At 45.7% G+C, this 18,489-nt stretch overlaps 5 protein-coding genes across 7 annotated transcripts; 2 read left to right on the top strand and 3 right to left on the bottom strand.

The window, feature by feature from the left end:
• The first annotated feature begins 76 nt into the window (after window positions 1-76).
• LOC6542751 (probable tRNA (guanine(26)-N(2))-dimethyltransferase) lies at window positions 77-2,164 on the top strand. The gene is made up of 4 exons (XM_001969704.3): window positions 77-221; window positions 278-732; window positions 792-1,871; window positions 1,927-2,164. Exons 1-4 carry the CDS (start codon window positions 195-197, stop codon window positions 2,102-2,104), a joined length of 1,740 nt encoding a protein of 579 aa, XP_001969740.1. The 5' UTR covers window positions 77-194; the 3' UTR covers window positions 2,105-2,164.
• LOC6542479 (uncharacterized protein C1orf194) lies at window positions 1,955-3,098 on the bottom strand. The gene is made up of 3 exons (XM_001969703.3): window positions 2,888-3,098; window positions 2,414-2,829; window positions 1,955-2,323 (listed from the first exon to the last, which is right to left on the bottom strand). The coding sequence occupies exons 1-3, from the start codon at window positions 2,926-2,928 to the stop codon at window positions 2,202-2,204; spliced, it is 579 nt and encodes a 192-aa protein (XP_001969739.1). The 5' UTR covers window positions 2,929-3,098; the 3' UTR covers window positions 1,955-2,201.
• A 1,002-nt stretch (window positions 3,099-4,100) lies between these two features.
• LOC6542769 (serine/arginine-rich splicing factor 2) lies at window positions 4,101-6,252 on the bottom strand. The gene is made up of 4 exons (XM_001969701.3): window positions 6,019-6,252; window positions 5,764-5,894; window positions 4,515-4,929; window positions 4,101-4,434 (listed from the first exon to the last, which is right to left on the bottom strand). Exons 1-3 carry the CDS (start codon window positions 6,094-6,096, stop codon window positions 4,551-4,553), a joined length of 588 nt encoding a protein of 195 aa, XP_001969737.1. The 5' UTR covers window positions 6,097-6,252; the 3' UTR covers window positions 4,101-4,434; window positions 4,515-4,550.
• A 520-nt stretch (window positions 6,253-6,772) lies between these two features.
• LOC6541665 (eukaryotic peptide chain release factor GTP-binding subunit ERF3A) lies at window positions 6,773-12,826 on the top strand. Of its 3 annotated transcripts, none has more exons than XM_001969700.3 (7): window positions 6,773-7,793; window positions 9,947-10,132; window positions 10,206-10,975; window positions 11,040-11,126; window positions 11,192-11,368; window positions 11,432-11,600; window positions 11,661-12,826. In XM_001969700.3, the coding sequence occupies exons 1-7, from the start codon at window positions 7,364-7,366 to the stop codon at window positions 11,702-11,704; spliced, it is 1,863 nt and encodes a 620-aa protein (XP_001969736.1). In that variant the 5' UTR covers window positions 6,773-7,363; the 3' UTR covers window positions 11,705-12,826. The 3 variants fall into 3 exon arrangements, with proteins under 3 accessions (XP_001969736.1, XP_026835144.1, XP_026835145.1); XM_026979343.1 differs by lacking the exon at window positions 6,773-7,793 and adding an exon at window positions 8,874-9,153 and having other exon boundaries at window positions 11,661-11,738; XM_026979344.1 differs by lacking the exon at window positions 6,773-7,793 and adding an exon at window positions 9,208-9,229 and having other exon boundaries at window positions 11,661-11,738.
• Window positions 12,827-14,120: 1,294 nt separating this feature from the next.
• Window positions 14,121-18,465, bottom strand: LOC6542752 (solute carrier organic anion transporter family member 2A1). The gene is made up of 8 exons (XM_001969699.3): window positions 18,207-18,465; window positions 16,829-17,178; window positions 16,529-16,770; window positions 16,218-16,467; window positions 15,662-16,152; window positions 15,412-15,605; window positions 14,669-15,351; window positions 14,121-14,612 (listed from the first exon to the last, which is right to left on the bottom strand). Exons 2-8 carry the CDS (start codon window positions 17,046-17,048, stop codon window positions 14,455-14,457), a joined length of 2,238 nt encoding a protein of 745 aa, XP_001969735.1. The 5' UTR covers window positions 17,049-17,178; window positions 18,207-18,465; the 3' UTR covers window positions 14,121-14,454.
• Window positions 18,466-18,489: the final 24 nt, after the last annotated feature.

Here is an 18,489-nt window from a genome sequence, read left to right as displayed (position 1 = left end):
AAGTACACATTGTAAATTTTTAAATTAAATTTTAAAAATCTGATATCGTTTATGAACATTTCTTATAGAAATATAAAAGGTTGTACGTATTTAGCTATTGACCTGTAGATTTAGCTATAAAGCTTAAAAGCTATGTACATAGCCGACATTCGTTATTCAACACTGCCCCACGTGTATTTTTTTTTCTCATCCAAATGGAAGTGGACGAGGAAAATCCGCAGGTTGTTAAAGAAAAACAGGATAATTAAACCATAAGAGCTTACCATTCCATTTGCAGATTATTGCGGAGAACCCCAATAGAAGCGTTATACGCGAGCGCAATGCAGAGATCGTCTCCGGCGGCAATGTATTCTACAATCCCGTCCAGGAATTCAATCGAGATCTGAGCATCGCAGTTCTGAATGTTTACCGCCAGAGATTGACGAAGGAGCGGAGCGAAAAGGCGCTAAAGAAGCAGCGGAAAAAGGTCAAGGAGGAGGAGGATGAGAAGCCCACTCCCCTCCCCGAGGATCCTCCTGTCTATGAGGCCGGTACTCGCTATGAGGATGGGCTTCGGATCCTGGAGGCACTGGCAGCCACCGGCTTGCGTAGCATACGATACGCACAGGAAATTGCTGGAGTGCGCCAGATCGTGGCCAACGATCTCTCCCGCCAGGCAGTGGACTCCATCAGCACGAATATCCGGCACAATAAAGTGGAGCAGTTGATCGAGCCCAGTCACTCGGATGCCATGTAAGTTGATAAATAACACAACTGTGTTATAGGATACTAAATTTAAACATATCGCACAGGACCCTCATGTATCTTTCGACTCACCACGAGAAGCGCTTTGATGCAGTGGACTTGGATCCGTACGGGTGTCCTAACCGATTTTTGGATGGTGCTATGCAGTGCCTAGTTGACGGTGGTCTGCTCCTGGTGACAGCCACCGACATGGCCGTGCTGGCCGGAAATGCTCCGGAAGCTTGCTATGTGAAATACGGATCAGTTCCGCTGCGGATGAAGTGCTGTCACGAGATGGCATTGCGCATTCTGCTGCACTGCATCGAGAGCCACGCGAACAGGTACGGAAAGTACATTGAACCACTACTGAGCATATCAGCGGACTTCTACATCCGGATATTTGTGCGAGTGTACGTTGGTCAGGCCCAATGCAAGCTGTCGATGAGCAAGCAGTCTTGGATATACCAATGCACCGGATGTGAGACCTTTACGCTGCAACCCTTGGGTATAACCAAGCCCAATCCCACGGCGGGTAATCCCCAGCAGCTGAAGTACGGAATTCCCACTGGCCCGGCGGTCAACTCGCAATGCGAGCATTGCGGTCACAGGCATCATCTGGGTGGACCCATCTGGTCGGCTCCGATTCATAGCCCTGAGTTCGTGCAGGATCTGTTGACGGCCGTGCAGAAGTCAACCTTGCAATCGCTGGGAACCCAGAGGAGAATCGTAGGAGTTCTTTCCATGGTCCAAGAAGAGCTGCAAGATGTTCCCCTTTACTACACGCCGGACAAGCTATGCTGTGTACTCAAGCTGGAAATCGTGCCCATGCTGAAGTTCCGGTCTGCTATTCTCCACGCTGGCTATCGAGTCTCATACTCGCATGCCTCGAAGAACTCATTGAAAACCAATGCACCACCAGCGGTGCTATGGGACATTCTGCGCAGCTGGAGCAAGCGACATCCGGTAAATCCCGAAAGGATGATTCCTGGGACTCCACTGGCGGCCATACTTTCGAAGGAATGCACTGCTGTCTATGAGTTCGATGAACTCCATCCGGAGGCGAACCCGAAGAGCCGCAAATCGGCATTATCGCGCTTCCAAGAGAATCCCACCCCACACTGGGGACCGGGAACCAGAGCCACTATCATGTAAGCTAAGTAATCGAGCCATGCACGTTCGCACACTAAATTTCAACCCCTTTAGGATTGGCGACAATAAACTGCCCAAGAGCTACCGTAACCAGAACAAGAAACAGCGTCACAAAGCGTCGCAGCAACAGCCGGAGGACGACCATAAGGACAATCCACAAGCGGTGAAGGAAGAGAATGATGAAGATGTGGAGCACTTGCCAAAGCAGCCCAAGCTGGAGGCGACTGCGTGACGACTGCTTCTGTGTCCCAAATTTATTTCCAATAATGTTTGTAAAACCCAAAACGCAAAATGGTAGTTTTTCTGGGAAAGCAAACAGATTTGTGGAACTAATAGCGGAAAAAGTTGCCGTCGGAGGTCTGCCGCGAGAATCCATTGTTGACCAGCTGGTTGTGGACACCGCTGCAAATGAGCTTCACGCTGTGCGGATGAATCTTTTCCTTACAACCGCCTGCAAAAACATCATTAGTTTCAAAGTGGGTATTGTAATATTGCACAATGGGACAATAGCTTTAGCTTTGCCTCAACATTGTGACCTTACCAATGCGAAGTGGATGACCCAATATGTCCTCCTGCTTGCGCCGAATGAAGCGCGTATTGCGCAACACCCGAAATGATTTGATTTGGGAACCAACTTCCTTGGCCGCCCCAGGAGCTGACCAGCTACTTATGGCCCGGCACGTCTCCCGCTGCATCACGTAGTCCACCTTGCCCGGAAATGCTTCACGGGTATGATCGTACCGCGACTGCAGCGAAAAGTCCAGCGTATCCTTCGGGATGTTCGGATTGGCACGGTACCGCTTGCTCGAGCGCACCGAGTTCATCGTTTGATGATAGAAGAGCCGCTGATACGGCTCCAGATGGCCATGCCAGGTGCCCGGTTTCAGGTGGGCCTCTGGCAGCGGGGGCTCCGGAAAGGAGCACACATAGGTGCCCTCCGTATGCAGTTCGGGCTGCCTAAGAACACGCACTTTTCATCTATCTTGTAGCCGAGTTAGGAATAGCTAAGGCTTACCATGACACATTCTTAATCTGCACAGTATCGTACTGAATCATCTTTAAGGGAGCAAACAATCTAATTTAGAAGAAAGTGTAAAGGGGTTGGACGTGAACCTGAATCTGAATCGGCTTCAGAAGAACTCAGATTTGTGATTTTGCCTTCGGTTTCCCGGCAACAGTTTTGTCAATATACCACCCGACTACCATGTTGCTTGGGAGTCAATAGAAACCGAATCATATAAAGGATGGATGTTCTCAGCAACCCTATATTACTCGAAGATACTAACACAATCTTTACAATAGCTTGGGTGCACTAGTTAATATATTCTAAGATGTACAATGTACTGTAATGTTGGACCTTTCTTTGGGCATGTCTTGTTAAAACACATTCCAACCCATTAATAACATTAGTGGTTAAATTATAATCACGTAAAACTTTATTGAACCATTTAGTTAGGCTGGAAATGAAAATAGTTAGTTCGCTCACTCACCGAATTTACCAAGTCGTTAAGGGATCCTCCTCGAGTCAGTCCGCAGTCCAAGCTCCAGCATTCATCGCATTGTCGATGTGGCTCTGCTGGAAATGATGACTTTTCGCCTAAACTCAAAAGGGACGCCCACCAAGATACAGGAAAACACCAACAACGCCAACCAGCAACAAATCGCGAGATGAGACGAGACGAGAGAAGAAGTGACGGGAAACGGGAAACTATGAATGACTGCTGCTCCCAGCTCCCAAGCTGGACTCTCAAAATCTGGAGCTGTGGCAGCGCCAGCGGCTAACAGGAAACAGGAAGCTGCTACGGCTACGGCAACTGCAACTGCAGCATCAGCGGCACCAGCAACAGCATCATGCGATAGCAGCAGCATCAGCATCTGTAGCAGCAGCAGCAGCAACAAACAGGAGCCACGCGATGTCCGCTTCCGGGAGGAAGGAGTTGTAGCTTAGATGATGCGCTGCTGCTGGTCCTCAATCGCGAGCGATTTAACCACAATCTTATCTGAACCGCAACAACTGCCACACACCATTTGCCTGCATATATATAATAAACGTGTGGGAGAAGCTTGTTAATAAGTTTGTCGTTAAAAGGTACAAAGAACGGAAACGAGCAACACAAACGCAATCGAATGGAATCACAACGAAACAAACAGAGTCCTAGAGCAGTTCTATCACTCATCCTCCTCCTCTCTTTCTCCTCCTGTCCTGTCTGTCATTTGATATTTAGGTATTGAATTGAAGCCGTGTTAATTTGAGTTTATTATGTTCTGTTTCTGATTTTGTTCAAGGATTTCTACTACGCTCTACTTAGTATACGAAAGCCTAATGTGCAAGAACCGACATCGAGGGATCGCCCAGGTTGCGGGGATCTCGCTCGGAACATAATCATGCCTGATCTCTACTTTTTTACTCTGCCGAAACTTAAAATAGTTCGCTATAAATAGATGTGTAAAGTGTAAGACTGTATAATGGTTTGTATACCTGCTGTTCGGGTACAGCATGACACAGATCGAGCCACAGATCCGGAACAGGATACCAAATCCGGCCTAGTCAGCGAGTCATATCTGGAAGCAAAAGAAAAAGTCCCCATTTAACGTAATGTAATACTTAACATTTTTTTAAGCGTATCTTGATATGAACTCACCTCGCACTCCCACTAGTTGGAACGTTAAGTCGATATCTAGGAGCGACTGCGACTACGAGACGCAGCTGCGGCCAGTCCGCCAGATCCGCTCCCGATTCCATTGCGGCTGTCGCCGCGTACTGGACTGCGCGAAAACTTGGATCGACGTTCGGGCGAATGGCTACCAGGCGAGCGGGAACGAGAGTAGGAGCGGCGACGCGGACTGCGCGAACGGCGGCGCATTGGAGAGCGAGATCGTGAGCGACGACGTCCGCCGGATCCACCACCGCCTCCTCCTCCACGACGACCACTGGAACTGCGAGTGGGCGAAGAGGGGCGACCGTAGCGGGCCATCTGGACCCGGAGCTCCCTGCCGTCTAGCATGCGACCATCCATGGCCTCCAGTGCGTCCTCGGCATCCCGTTTGTCGTAGAAGCTGGAACATTAAACACATGATTCGATTAAATTAGATTCATGTGTATTTGCACTTAATTTTATTCAAATTGAAATCTTTATTCAATTGTGGGGCTTACGGTAAGTTGGCTAGCAGGGGTTTGGTAGGCAACTGTTGCACGTTTACACATTCAATCTAGCATATTTTGCTAAAGAAAATGTACAGACTAAAACCTGATACACATTCAACGGTGGCAAATAATGCTCATAATACGAGTAGATACTTTAATATATAAAAAATATCAAGAATAAGGGAACTTGTGTATACCTAATGTTTAGCATTATAGCTATTCTTCAGAACTTAATATCTAGATGTAGTATTCTCTGTACGTTGGCTAGTAAAAGTTGAGTAGGCAACGGTTGCAAGTGAACACATTCGATCTGGCACCCTTTCGCTACTGAAAGTGTACAGATTAGCAGCTGATACACAATCGATGATAGCAAATAATGCAAACTCTTAATGAAATGATAGGGGTATATGTATAAGTTCAAACAAGAGGTGTACTTATTACGACAGCTATAATCGAATGACATTTTAATGATCACCCCGGGATTTATGTGATTTCCTTGCATTACCTGTTTAGTTCAGGAAAGCAATGCCTTAATTTTCAATGAAACATTAAAAAGAAGATAGTGAAAGCGGAACTGAGGAGCGAATGTGTTGCATGATTTTCGAAGTATGCTCTCTAGATATACATAGTATGTATATATTTTTATACAATTTAAAATTAACCACCGGTGAGTGAAAGTAACGAATTAAGAAGAGACCTGCGGCTTTCACCAAATTCCCGGAAGAGATTTCCAAATGAATGCTTACCGAACAAAGGCGAATCCGCGGCTCTCACGTGTGTAGCGATCCCTGGGTATGTAGATGTCTCCCACCTCGCCGCATCGCTCGAAGACCCGACGCAGATCCTCCGGCGTGGTGCGATATGTGAGATTGTCAACCTGTGGGCATTAGTACACGCGGATTGATTTACATGTCTTTTAGAGGTTATCTAACCACACAACGTTGTCGGCCGGCCGCCATTTTGTGGGCTACTTGGTCGCGATTTCTTTTGCAGATACTTGCCTTAAGCGAGACCATTCCATCGATTCGTGGAGGTGGACGCGCCGCGCCCAATCCCCCGGCACCACCACCGTTGCTCATTGTTTATATGGGGACTTTTTTTACGGCTTATAATACACGAATACTAAAAGCGAGCTGAACTCCACACGAATTTTTCCTTTCTGTTAAAATGGCGTCAGGCACGACGTTAGAGCTGGAACAACATCGATTATTATTCGATGCCATTGATGTGCTTTTTCATACGATATGTCGATTAGAAATATATCGAAAAACCAAGGCTCACACTTATTCACTTTCTTTTTTTTTCGTTATTGTTAAAAGATTTGCCCCTTTTAGATTTTAGACCTTCAGGCAGCCTATACAATTATATATTGAGGAAGGTGAATTAGTAATTAAGTAATTATTATTAGACATAACGTAAACGGTTTTTACTTATTTGCAAAGATACATATTTCATATATATTAATATCTATGACATCTTATATAAACAATTATTCTCGACAGGGTTCTAGATGATAGATCCTGTGGGTTCACCTTTATAAATGCTCGTTTACTTTTGAGAACAGAAATCTTGTGAGTAAACTAACTATTCAAATTTTATTTAGTCTTAACAAATTCAATTATAAGGTACAAAATTCGAAATGAATATAAAAATGTTCAGAACAATTAACTAAACAATCTTACTAATAACATGATTAAATAAGTTAATACTATCGAACAGCAATAGTTTATTTTTGTTAAATTTTTCGATTTTTGTCCCCTATCAATTGGATCCCAGTGTACCCGTACCTATCGATGCACCGATAACACCGCATACAAGTGGCAACCCTGACTTGATGCGTGGCTTAAAACGTGTAAAAATAATAGAAGATTGCTAGTTCCGAGCACTGCATTTAGTGTTCAGGTAGTCGAATCGCACCTGTAGGTCTCCAGGTGGTCAACACTGCCCCAAACAGTCGACAGCCGAGAAAAGTAACGAGAATTCGAGTTTAAACAGAGTTGGCCAGGCTAGCAAACCTCAAACAACAAACACAACACCGACTCACAACAAAAGTGTAGACCACATTGAGTCGAAAGTCTGGCCTAAACCCCCCACAAGCCACCCCCCGGCTATTAACCATCGAGGCGTGCGTGTGTTTGTGACATTGCCATTGCCATTCCCAATTTCCATTTCCATTGGCAAACCCAAGAATTCCGAACGACCGCGTGTGTTCTGTGTGAGTGCGGGAGCAGCAAGAAGAAGAAGCCGTTAGAAGAAGGAGGGCGAAAGTGTGTCGTCGCGTGAAAAAAGCGAGAGAGATTTTCATCGGAGGAAACCACTGTGGAGGATTACGGACGCACTGCAACGATGGCCGCCCAGGAAAACACGGAGATCAGCACAAAGTTCTCCACGTTGAACGTGAACGCAGTGGAATTTGTGCCCAGTTTCAGTTACAACAGCGTTGTGAATGTAGCTGAGGAAGCGGCGGCGGTAGTGGTTGCAGCGGTCGTGGCGGAGGAGACGGCGGATCCGGGTCCCGCCTCAGGTTCAGCCACGCCAGCCACCACACCCGATTCCGTCGGCAGCGGGGGATCCACAGCGGGAGCAGCTCCACCGCCTTCAACTGCCCAAGGGGCGGGGGCAGCAGCAGCACCCTCAGAACAGCCGCCCACATCATCCTCCAATTCCGCATCGCCAGCGCCGGGTTCGCCAGCCACCACGCCTTCAGCAGGAGCAGCGGCGGCGGCTCCAACGCCCATCGATGGTCTCAACCCCTCGGACAAAATCGCAAACAATGGTAAATAGAGCTACTAGCCACCTAAATACCCCCTGCCAAATACACACGACCCACGACCATTGAACTCGCTTCCTCTGTGACGTCAACAAAGAAGCGTGTTATTGTTGCTACCTGCTGCTCGCTAGACCGCTGACAGAGACTCGCGAGTGGGGAAAGGGCTAGGGAAAACCCCAAAGATAGGTTGCATTCACCAGGTTCCGTTTAGGTTATTATCGCTGGCCCCAGCACATAACCTCAATCTGCGTCAGCGCTGCTGTTGTCGGCGTCGCATGTGTTGCTCGATTTCTATTCGATTTGCAGGCATTGTTGTGCCGTTAAACAAATGGCTAATCGCCTTCGGCCTGCGCGCAAAAACAGTTCATCTGGTCATGTCCATTTCTTTGGCCGCTTTTCTCGTTGTCGTGTCGCCAGCAAGCGCTCATCGCAGAGATGCCCAGGAATCACGGCCATAGTCACTAAGGGGATGTCAGCAAATGGTGAAATAACCGCAAATCAGTGGCATAATAAAATAATATAAATACTTTAGGATTTTCTTTCTTAAAAAAAAATTAGGACTGTCTGTAAATCTTTGAAATTGGTACATTTCTGTTCTATAAACTTTGCCATAAATCCAGTATAATCCAGTATTTGGACACATTTTGTTAATAGAAAAACATATTGTCTGATTGGGCTTTAAGGCTTAATGTTTTGGTGAAACAATCACAATCACTGTCACTTGGTTGACTGTTCCCAATCACAGCGCATCTCTGGTGGCCACTCACCCACTTGCCATTCGCCCGGCGACGTTGACGACCAGCTGTTCGTGCTGCCATTTTACTGCCGCTTCGCTTTGTGCCGTCGCTTATTTGGCCATTGCCATGTCCCCTTCTTCTGCACTCACACTCGCAAATGCTTGCCCCGAACTCTTGTGTTTTGGACACGTTTACTCTTTTGCCAGCCATTCATTGGGGCCTACGCTGCCCCAGCCAGCTTCGACTGGCGGTCTGGACTGGAATGGCATAGGCTGGGAATGGCTCACTCGTCGTTATCGCAGCGACTCCAATGTGGCGACTTTTGTAGTTGCTTGGCCCGAATGGAAGCGCTTAGTGCAGCTCGCCGGCGGTTGAAACCGCTTCGAACTTGATTCCATGGCGTTTGGCTGTGCGGCGTGCTTGCCAAAGCGCCTAAAAAAATACATAGCATTTGCTGTTGGCTCTTACACTTTGGCACGATCACAGCTCGTTCCCTCGGCTATACTTATATCCGCTCCTAGTTCAGAAATCCTATTCGAATTGAGTTTTACACATTGCAATCATGAGTAAGGGCGCCGGATCTCGCTACATTTACTCCAAGAAGCCATCGGTGTCGCAGTGGAGAAAAAGTTAGTAATCGGGGAGTCGATGTCTAATTCGTTACAGCCCCGCTCCAGGCGGTCAATTGGTCCTCGGATATGTGCGGTAAAGGCTCGGAAACCCAATACAATAAAAGTACTATTAACCAAGCACGTTGTCACCAGCACAGCACTCCAATCCAATCCAATCCCGCACATGACTCATCCGACCGGGTGGCTAGAGCCAGTGATTACCAATTAGCATGTGGCCGCCAGGTCAAACACGACGAGCGCATGGGGTACTTACAGTAGTATTTACAGAATTATCACCGATCGGCCGTGAACGAACTATATATAATTAGTACAGTAATAACTCAGCTTGGTTACAAGGCAATTACCGCGAGTTTAAATCATCTAAATATACTCTAAGGAAACCAAGTTCTCAACAAGTCGACCTAAATTTAAATTAAATTATTTGCACAGTTGTTTCATGTGCCAAAATAAAATGGAAACAAATGCCATTACATTTTTATTTTTCTATATAAAAGAGACACGTTTGTCTTTAAAAAATACTACAGAAAGTACAAATAGAGAAAGTTACAGTGAATTGTATACCCAACACTACCAACACCTTAAAATTGTACGATGATGTGGACAATTTTCGGCTTTAAACTGAATTAATCTGGAGAGAACCACACATTTTTAGCGATTTTTAAAATTACTAGTTTTTGAGATTGTCCAATGTAAATAATAATATTTAATAGTATTTTAACACATTCAAGCACAGTAGATCCACCCGACAAATGACTGGACTAATGACCATTTGTTTGTGTTTTGCGTTTAGAAACCGATCCTGCTGACAGCTGGGATGTGGATGATGCCGTGATCACGCCTGAGGACGAAGAGGTGGAAGATGCTGAGTTCACGGAAGGCGAAGCCACGCCGAAGGTGTCCAAGAAGAAAGTGGTCAAGGTGGAGGAAAATAGGAGCAAGCGTGAACACGTGAATGTTGTGTTCATTGGTCATGTTGGTGAGTTATCATGACTTATATACATATGTCCCACCAAAAGCCATTATTGACGTTGGTACTTTGCGATGTGTAGATGCTGGCAAATCAACAATTGGCGGACAGATCATGTCGCTCACGGGCATGGTGGATAAGCGGACACTGGAGAAGTACGAGCGGGAGGCACGTGAGAAGTCGCGTGAGAGTTGGTATCTGTCCTGGGCGCTGGACACCAACCAGGAGGAGAGAGACAAGGGCAAGACCGTCGAGGTGGGACGAGCCTTCTTCGAAACGGACCGAAAGCATTTCACTATCCTCGACGCACCCGGTCACAAGAGCTTCGTGCCGAACATGATCGGTGGAGCGGCGCAGGCCGATCTCGCAGTGCTGGTCATCTCGGCGCGAAAGGGTGAATTCGAGACGGGCTTCGACCGCGGCGGCCAGACCCGAGAACATGCCATGTTGGCCAAGACCGCCGGCGTTAAGCATCTGGTCGTGCTGGTCAACAAAATGGATGACCCAACGGTCAATTGGGATCAGACGCGCTACAACGAATGCAAAGACAAGATACTACCATACCTCAAGAAGCTGGGCTTTAACCCGGCCAAGGACCTTACCTTTATGCCTTGCTCGGGCCTCAGCGGATACGGACTGAAAGACCAAATCCCGGAGACGCTCTGCTCCTGGTACCGGGGGCCCGCCTTCATTCCGTTCATTGACGAGCTGCCCTCGCTCAACCGCAAGTCTGACGGGCCTTTCATCATGCCAATTGTGGACAAGTACAAGGATATGGGAACTGTGGTGATGGGCAAGGTTGAGTCAGGAACAGCGCGCAAGGGTCAGAACCTGTTAGTGATGCCAAATAGGGTGAGTTTTTCCTCTTTGTAAATAGTCGGAATTTAATTTGCAACTAAATTGTCGTTTCTCATAGACGCAAGTGGCGGTGGATCAATTGTTCTCCGACGACTTCGAAGTCACTTCTGTTGGCCCCGGCGAGAACGTAAAAATTAAGCTGAAAGTGAGTACCTCCTATTTCTCAATTAGAACCTTGCATTATTTTAATTATTCTGTGCACTTTCTTAGGGTATTGAGGAGGAGGATGTCTCGCCCGGTTTTGTGCTCTGCGATGCAGCCAATCCCATCAAGACGGGAAAAATCTTTGATGCTCAGGTCGTAATTTTAGAACACAAATCAATTATCTGTGCGGGTTACTCGGCTGTCATGCACATACACTGTGCTGCCGAAGAAGTCACAGTTAAGGTTAGTTGTCTCTATACTTCCGATACATTAGCCAAGTACCAAACTTGTTTTCTTTCTCCATAGGCCCTCATCTGTTTGGTCGACAAAAAGTCTGGTGACAAATCAAAAACACGTCCACGGTTCGTTAAGCAGGATCAGGTTGCAATTATGCGAATTGAGTGCTCTGGAATGATTTGCCTTGAACAGTTTAAGCTTTTCCCTCAAATGGGCCGCTTTACGCTCAGAGATGAAAGTAAGTCGTTTGGGTACTCTTAACCGAAAACCCCGCCTAATCCCTATTCCTACTTTTCAGACAAAACCATTGCCATTGGCAAGGTGCTGAAGGTGGTCGAATAAATTGAGCCTAGCTGAATTCGAGCGCCCGCCTTTCATTGCGATTTTTGAGATAGCATTGCAAGCCCGACGAGAAAAAACAGCCACAACAACAGCAACGCCACGCCACGCTTTCTTCACATTTGACAAATCCACAAAAACAGTACGCACCAACGCTCGAGCTCTCACTCACATTACTTTCAACCAGGAATAGCAATTGATTATAGGATCCAGATCGAAACGGAAACGCAAAGTAGGCAGGCGAAACGTTAATTTACAAGGACGCGCGGATAGACAGTTCAGAGATAGAAACAGAAATGCATTATATACGAATTATAAACTATATTATGTAAAACTAAGCAGCAAAATCGGAGGAAGCGAATGCGAAACAAGATGAACTATTTATATATGTATACAAAAACAAACCACTCACACGTATATAAGCAAGGAGAGAGTTGATGAGGAGCTGCATTGATAACTGATAAGGCATTAAAAGTTACTTGGAACGATTTTGATTGTTGAGCCCCTCTCGCAAGGATATTGAGCATTTGTCGCCGTCGTCGTTTTATTTTGGTTTACTACTTTGTATAAACTGTAAGCATTAAATAGCGTACACGTACATGCCTAAATCGCGCTCAAGACGTGAATTATTTTAAATACTAAAACTAAAGCTGCAAGCTACCCAACTTTTGTATTTGTATGCGAAAGCACGATCCCAAAACTCCCCCTCCCAATCCAGCTTCCTGTATGCGCCTTTAAATTGCAAATTTGTTACATACCCTGCAAAATACAATACGATATTTCTGCTCTTCTTTTAAAATGATATAATCTATAGGCTTTAATTTAAGTTTAAGCTTAAAGAACATGGAGTAAAGTCGGTTTGATTTGTAAGCTCAAAATGAAATGTCTTTCAAACATTGGAGAACAAGCATTGGTAAAAGCAAAACAGAGAAAAAACACAATTACGAAAACATTAAATTGTTAACTTTAATATAGCCCTCTAATTAAACCCATTTATTTTGCTGATTAAAAAACCTTTGATTTTGTATAATTTAGTTAATTGAAGAATTCGTGCGAGTTGAACACGAACCCCATTTATGAAAAAATAAAATGCCTTTTGCTACCGAGCAGAAAAAAAAACACAAACTATCGCAGGTTTTTATTTAAATTTAACCCTGTATTGTTTATTCACTCATTCAAATCCCGGTCCAAGGCGGTTTCAACACATTTACCCCCATTATTTAAAATCTGTCTTCCCCTATTCATTGTCGAAAATTCAGTCTTTGTTAAATTGAAAGTTGCTTGAAAGCCGTAACAGAGACAAGTAAATAAAATAATATCAATTAAGCACGTTGAACAGTCCCCATGAATCGAAGTTAATTTAATTAACTGTTTAGTACTTACATTGAGGGCCTAATAAGTGAAGGACTTTAACCAGCTTTTAACGCTTTTCGCAGCCTCCTACGAATCGAACTCGATTGATAATGAATTCTTATTATTGTAATAATACTAAGTGCGATATAATTGTTGACAACGCGGAAACTCATTTCAAATGTTTCACACAGACACCCAACACGGACACTCAATCAAATCACACGCGAAATCGGAAAACGGAAGTCGAAAACTACGCCACTGGGGAATAAGAGCGATCGTAATAACGGAAATGATATAGACAAACGAGAATATTTATACAAAAATCGAAATTAAAGTGTATTATTATTATACATATACGTATGGAATGAAAAAACAAACGATCTGCATAAATTTGAACATTTTTTATCAATAAAAGTGAGAAGAAAAATTTCAAAAAAAATGAAACCTAACAAATCATTTTTTGGTTCTTTGGAAATATGTCTGGATTGCAAAACGACATTTGCACAAAAGTCTATTCAATATACATATATAAGAAGTTTTTCATTTTTATAAGCCTACCATGATTTTATACTTTTAAACACCTCATATATTCATATGTATATTTATACCCGTTGCTCGTAGAGTAAAAGGGAATACTAGATTCGTTGAAAAGTATGTAACAGGCAGAAGGAAACGTTTCCGACCATATAAAGTATATATATTCTTGATCAGGATTAATAGCCGAGTCGATCTGGCCATGTCCGTCCGTCTGTCCGTGTGAACGCCTCGATCTCAGGAACTACAAAAGCTAGTGTGTTGAGATTTGTTTCCAAAAGTTGTCAGGCCCCCACTTTTGAAATATGTTGTGGTATTTTCTTTACTTTTTTAAATATCTTGTAAATTTCTATAGATTTGCAAAAAACTTTTTGCCACGCCCACACTTTAAGAAATTTTTCAGTTCATTATTTTTTCCCAATTTCTACCGATATTCCAGAAAATGTTTAAATTTCTAGTTTGCACTTCTACTAACTAAGTGACGGGTATCTGATAGTCGGGGAACTCGACTATAGCATTCTATGTTGTTTTATTACACGTACACATAAATTCATTTTATTTTTGTTGTTAGACTTAGCATGGTATATTTAATTGTTCTTAGCACAAAGTAAAAATAATTAATAATTGTACACTGAAAGACAACATTTGATAGCGCGAGTTCAACAGCTAAATTCCCCTCGAAAGGCGGAAGATTTGTACATATGGCATTGGAATATAGGCTTTGCCCCAGTTTTCTATATTTTGGTTGCGAAACCCTACTCTAGGAATGTGCCTTGATTTACTATTATGATATACTCGTGTCTGTCGTGTATTATATGAATCTACTCCTTATAATTGAGTATCACGGATGGGTTGCCTTTTTCGTATTATTCCTGTTCGGACTTCTTGGCCAGGAGCGGAGTAATGGGCTGGTCTTTTCTGTTGGCACGCTCCTCCTCCTTGGCCTCCTTGTCGCCATAGATGTCCAGGGTGCGTCCATAGTACCAAACGAGGTAATCGAAGAGCAGTCCCATTAAGGTGAGCACTAAAAGTTAGCCAGAAGGTAGGGAGATGCCTTCATAAATTGTGAATCAAACTTACGGCAGGATAAAAAGTTGAGGGAGTAACGGAAGCGGGTTTGGTCGTACAACTGGCAGTTGCCATTGCCATTGCAGGTCTGTGTCCACACCAGGCACGTGGAGTCGATGAGGCGGCCGAAAATGATGGGTCCCGGTATGAGGGCCAGGAGGCTGATCATCATCAGGGCCAGTCCCTGGGCGAAGGACTTGTCCTCGTGGGCCACGGCTCGATAGTTGACCAAAACGTTGCCCACGCGCCCGGACGAACCGAACCAGCTAACGATCATGGAAGTTATGGAAAAGGCCCAAAAGCTCCAGCCGCAGTTCTTCGTACAAATGCCCGGTCGAAGCACCGAATCGGGTGTGGATCTCCTCGTCCTGGTGATCAGCAGCTGATCATCGAAGTCACCGTTGTCGTCGAGCAGTGGCACTCCGCTCAGATAATCATCAAAGTACGTGGTGGTATCCAGTTCGGGTTCTGGAGTGGGTTGCAAAAGATTCAGCAGACGCTGCGCCGCACTCCTTGGTGGGGCATCATTGACCACACAACTGCAGTCCTCGTACAACTTGGATGTGGCATTGTAATCCCGGCATCCCGCATGGCAGGCCGAGAAGAAGGTGGTGTCCGTTGGCTCATGGCAGACGGGTGTGTAGCTGATGCCTTCGCAGGAGCAGTTCATGTTGCAGTTGTTCGTCAGGTTGAGTCTTTAATGTGGAAACGATTTCAATCATATTGAAAAATATATTAGTTCCACTGATACTTACTGTCCCACGTGCGTCATGGAGAAAGTATTCGGACAGTAGAGGAATGCGTATGAGATCTGACCCAAGATGGAGATCCCACCAACGATAATGTTCCACAGAAGCACCCTGCTAACGCTGGGTTTCTTTTTGGAGATCACCAATCCGGAGCCAATCAGACCCACGACCATGCCAAAGATGGATATGGGACCAACGATCTTAAAATAATAATGATAACAAATAATTGGGCAAACGAATTCGAGGAATAACTTACAATTGTGGCACTCTGCGCATCCTTGTGGAACTGCACCTCCATGTACTTGGTGAGGAAGGTCATGAAGCCCGAGGCACCCAGGATATAAAAGACCGCCGAGAGGATGTTGAAGATCAGCAGCTTGTTGCGCAGCAGTCTCATAAGAGCACGTGGGAAGTCCTTCAGCTTGGGCAGGTCTGCATTGGCCCCCGCAGCTGCTCCAATGGTGTCCAGAGCGGCGTTTGAGGAGAAGCGGCTGCTCAGGGAGAGGTTCTCCTCCCGCTTGAGCTCCTCCTTCGTCTGCCGCAGTGCCAACGGCAAGTGGGAGTTGGTCCTGGGTGCTTTGATCTTGGGCAATTGCTTGGGAAACAGTCCGATAAGACCCGAGAAGAGGCACATGAGGGTGCCCAGGATCACCCAGCCGAGCCACCAGGCGCCCAGCCAACGAGGGTCCTTGCTGTCGATCAAAGGAGTCTTGGTGGGATCGATGAAGGTGTTTAGCGATATGAAGCCTAAAGGGGGAAAGAGTTTAGGGGCATACTTGACTACATTTATATTGTGTTTTCTTAAGGCTTACCGAAAAAGAAGCCCACGATTGGTCCGATCATCCTGAGTGCCATGGCCACCGCCAGCATGAGCGGAGTGTTTGTCTTGGTGTTGTCGTCCAGGTAGGTCTGCCCCAGGGAGTAGTACAGGGTGTTGCCCACGCCCAGCACAAACTGCGAGAGGAAGATGAGCACCAGTGGCACGTAGGAGAAGAGATCGTCGCAGTCATCCTCGGCTTTGCCTACTCCACACAGTCGCTCGGTTTTCACAGAGCTAATATTCTGCAGACATATGTAGATACCTTACTATAGACAGTGGTGGACGGTGGAGAAGTTAACCCACCTGAAAGGTGTAATCCGAGCCAGAAGTGCCATTCAGCAGGCTCTCCTGGTACTCCTTGGTGAACTGCAGCACCTCGTGACCCGCTCCGTAGATGAAATGAGGCAGGACGAGGATGTAGCAGGACAGGCCGCAGAAGACAATGCCCCAGGCAATCCAGCGCGGACGATTCCGCTGACCACCGATGTAGGAAAGGATGAGTGAGAGCATGATCTGCGAGATCTCATTGCCGCTTAGAACTATGCCTACAAATACCACGAGCTTAAGAGATTGAAAATAAAAGATATAGATCTTAAACAATACCTGTCGTTTGGCTGGGAATCTTGAAGCGCTTCTCCAGCGTGGTGAGGGTGACAATGAAGTACATGTAGGACATCGCCTGGATGGTGCCCAGCAGCCCGTAGACGCCCATGAACATCTTGGTGGTGGCGTACTTCTGCAGCCAGGCCGGATGCCAGTTGGCCATGCCGCACAAGTAGTGCCCCGGCGGGGGATTCGAGCCCCGGCGCTTCACTTCCGCCATCTTCGATTCCGTGCCGCCACCAACTGCTGGATGCTACTGTCTTGTCTGCGGGAATCACCAAACCATCGATTGCGCTCGATAAGATTGCGGACTCGGCTTCCTGATAGGCAGGGCAGTGATAGCGAGCAAACTGCAAGGGACAATGGGCTCTTGTAAATCAGAAAGCATTAGGGGTTCCTGGAAAGGGCTCCTAGTCGGAGAGTCAATTTCATCATTGAAAATCGCTCCGGTAACCATGACTCTCCGGTTCCAGAAATCGTCAAACATCGTTTAGGACTTATAAAAGTAGTTGATAGGGAAATTCGTGGTACTGATTAGGTGTCGATAGTGGCGTCTACTCAAGATCACATTGGGACTAGGCCGAGGCGATTAGATAAACCGGAGTTCCTTTGCCAAACATACCAAATACACGATATCTATATGGTCGGGGTAGCTATATTTACCGCATAACTCTACATGTTTGAAATCACAAATCACAAGAATGCGACATTTTTTAATAAAAAGGACTCTACTCCAGGGAGCTAATAATCGCGAATTGTAGCCAGTTGGTGATCAATCATATTTACGAAATATTTTCGTTTTTTCACGTACTACAATTAACTGAAATCAGTTTAATGAACTCAGACCGTTGGGCTACAACCAACTGATGTGATAATTATATGTTCCGTATTGAAATCCGTTGCTTATCACCGCTCTTTTATTGTGACTCAGTCTATTTCAGGGCTATTTTATTTGTTTACTGCTTTCCCTTTGCTTTGAGTGTGCCAGCAACAAATTTGTCTGCTGCAGAAGGCTTATCAAAATTTGGATTTCAAATACTCATGATTGATTGGTCGGAAAAACGGTTTCGCGCTGCCGAGTTGTAATATCTCATTTGTCATAAATAGCATAAAAGCCAGGTGTAAGGTGAACCACTTGAAAAACTTTAGCTTTAAGTGGCAGAAGAAGTTTAGTCATACTTCGGAAATGAGTTGCACTTGAAGGTATACTTGTAAAGATCTGGATTTTTTGACAAAACGCCTTGCAACACGATTGGACCCTGAAATTGCCACGAGTGCATCCACAGAGGTTCCTTCCGCATGGTGAGCTACCCCAATGCCGAACTACTAGTGCCGCCCCGAAATGCAAACAAACCGCTCACCAGGCAGGTGTACATACGTTTCCAGACGCGAGGTAAGAGCCGCCTATATAGTGGGCATAGTATCAGGTGCCGAATAGTGGTCACACTCGTGCAGCGCACAATCTAATCGGCGGCACTTAGGCGATTAATTAAATTGCCGCTCGAGTTCCTTTCTGCAGGAACTGGTCCCGATGCGGCGGCCAGTGGAGTGGGCGACGATAGAAGATAGTGATGGCCGATCCGTTCCGAATCGAGGCGCGAGTTAAACTGAGAAATGGAACTTAGAATTCGCAGGCAGGCCGCCCTGGCCGCTCGGTGCCA

This window comes from Drosophila erecta, unplaced genomic scaffold, assembly GCF_003286155.1.
Source record: "Drosophila erecta strain 14021-0224.00,06,07 unplaced genomic scaffold, DereRS2 tig00000055-arrow-pilon, whole genome shotgun sequence".
Classification (NCBI taxonomy): Eukaryota; Metazoa; Arthropoda; class Insecta; order Diptera; family Drosophilidae; genus Drosophila; species Drosophila erecta.
The sequence above is the reverse complement of the archived record's forward strand: the minus strand, read 5'-3'. Positions and strand labels throughout refer to the sequence as shown.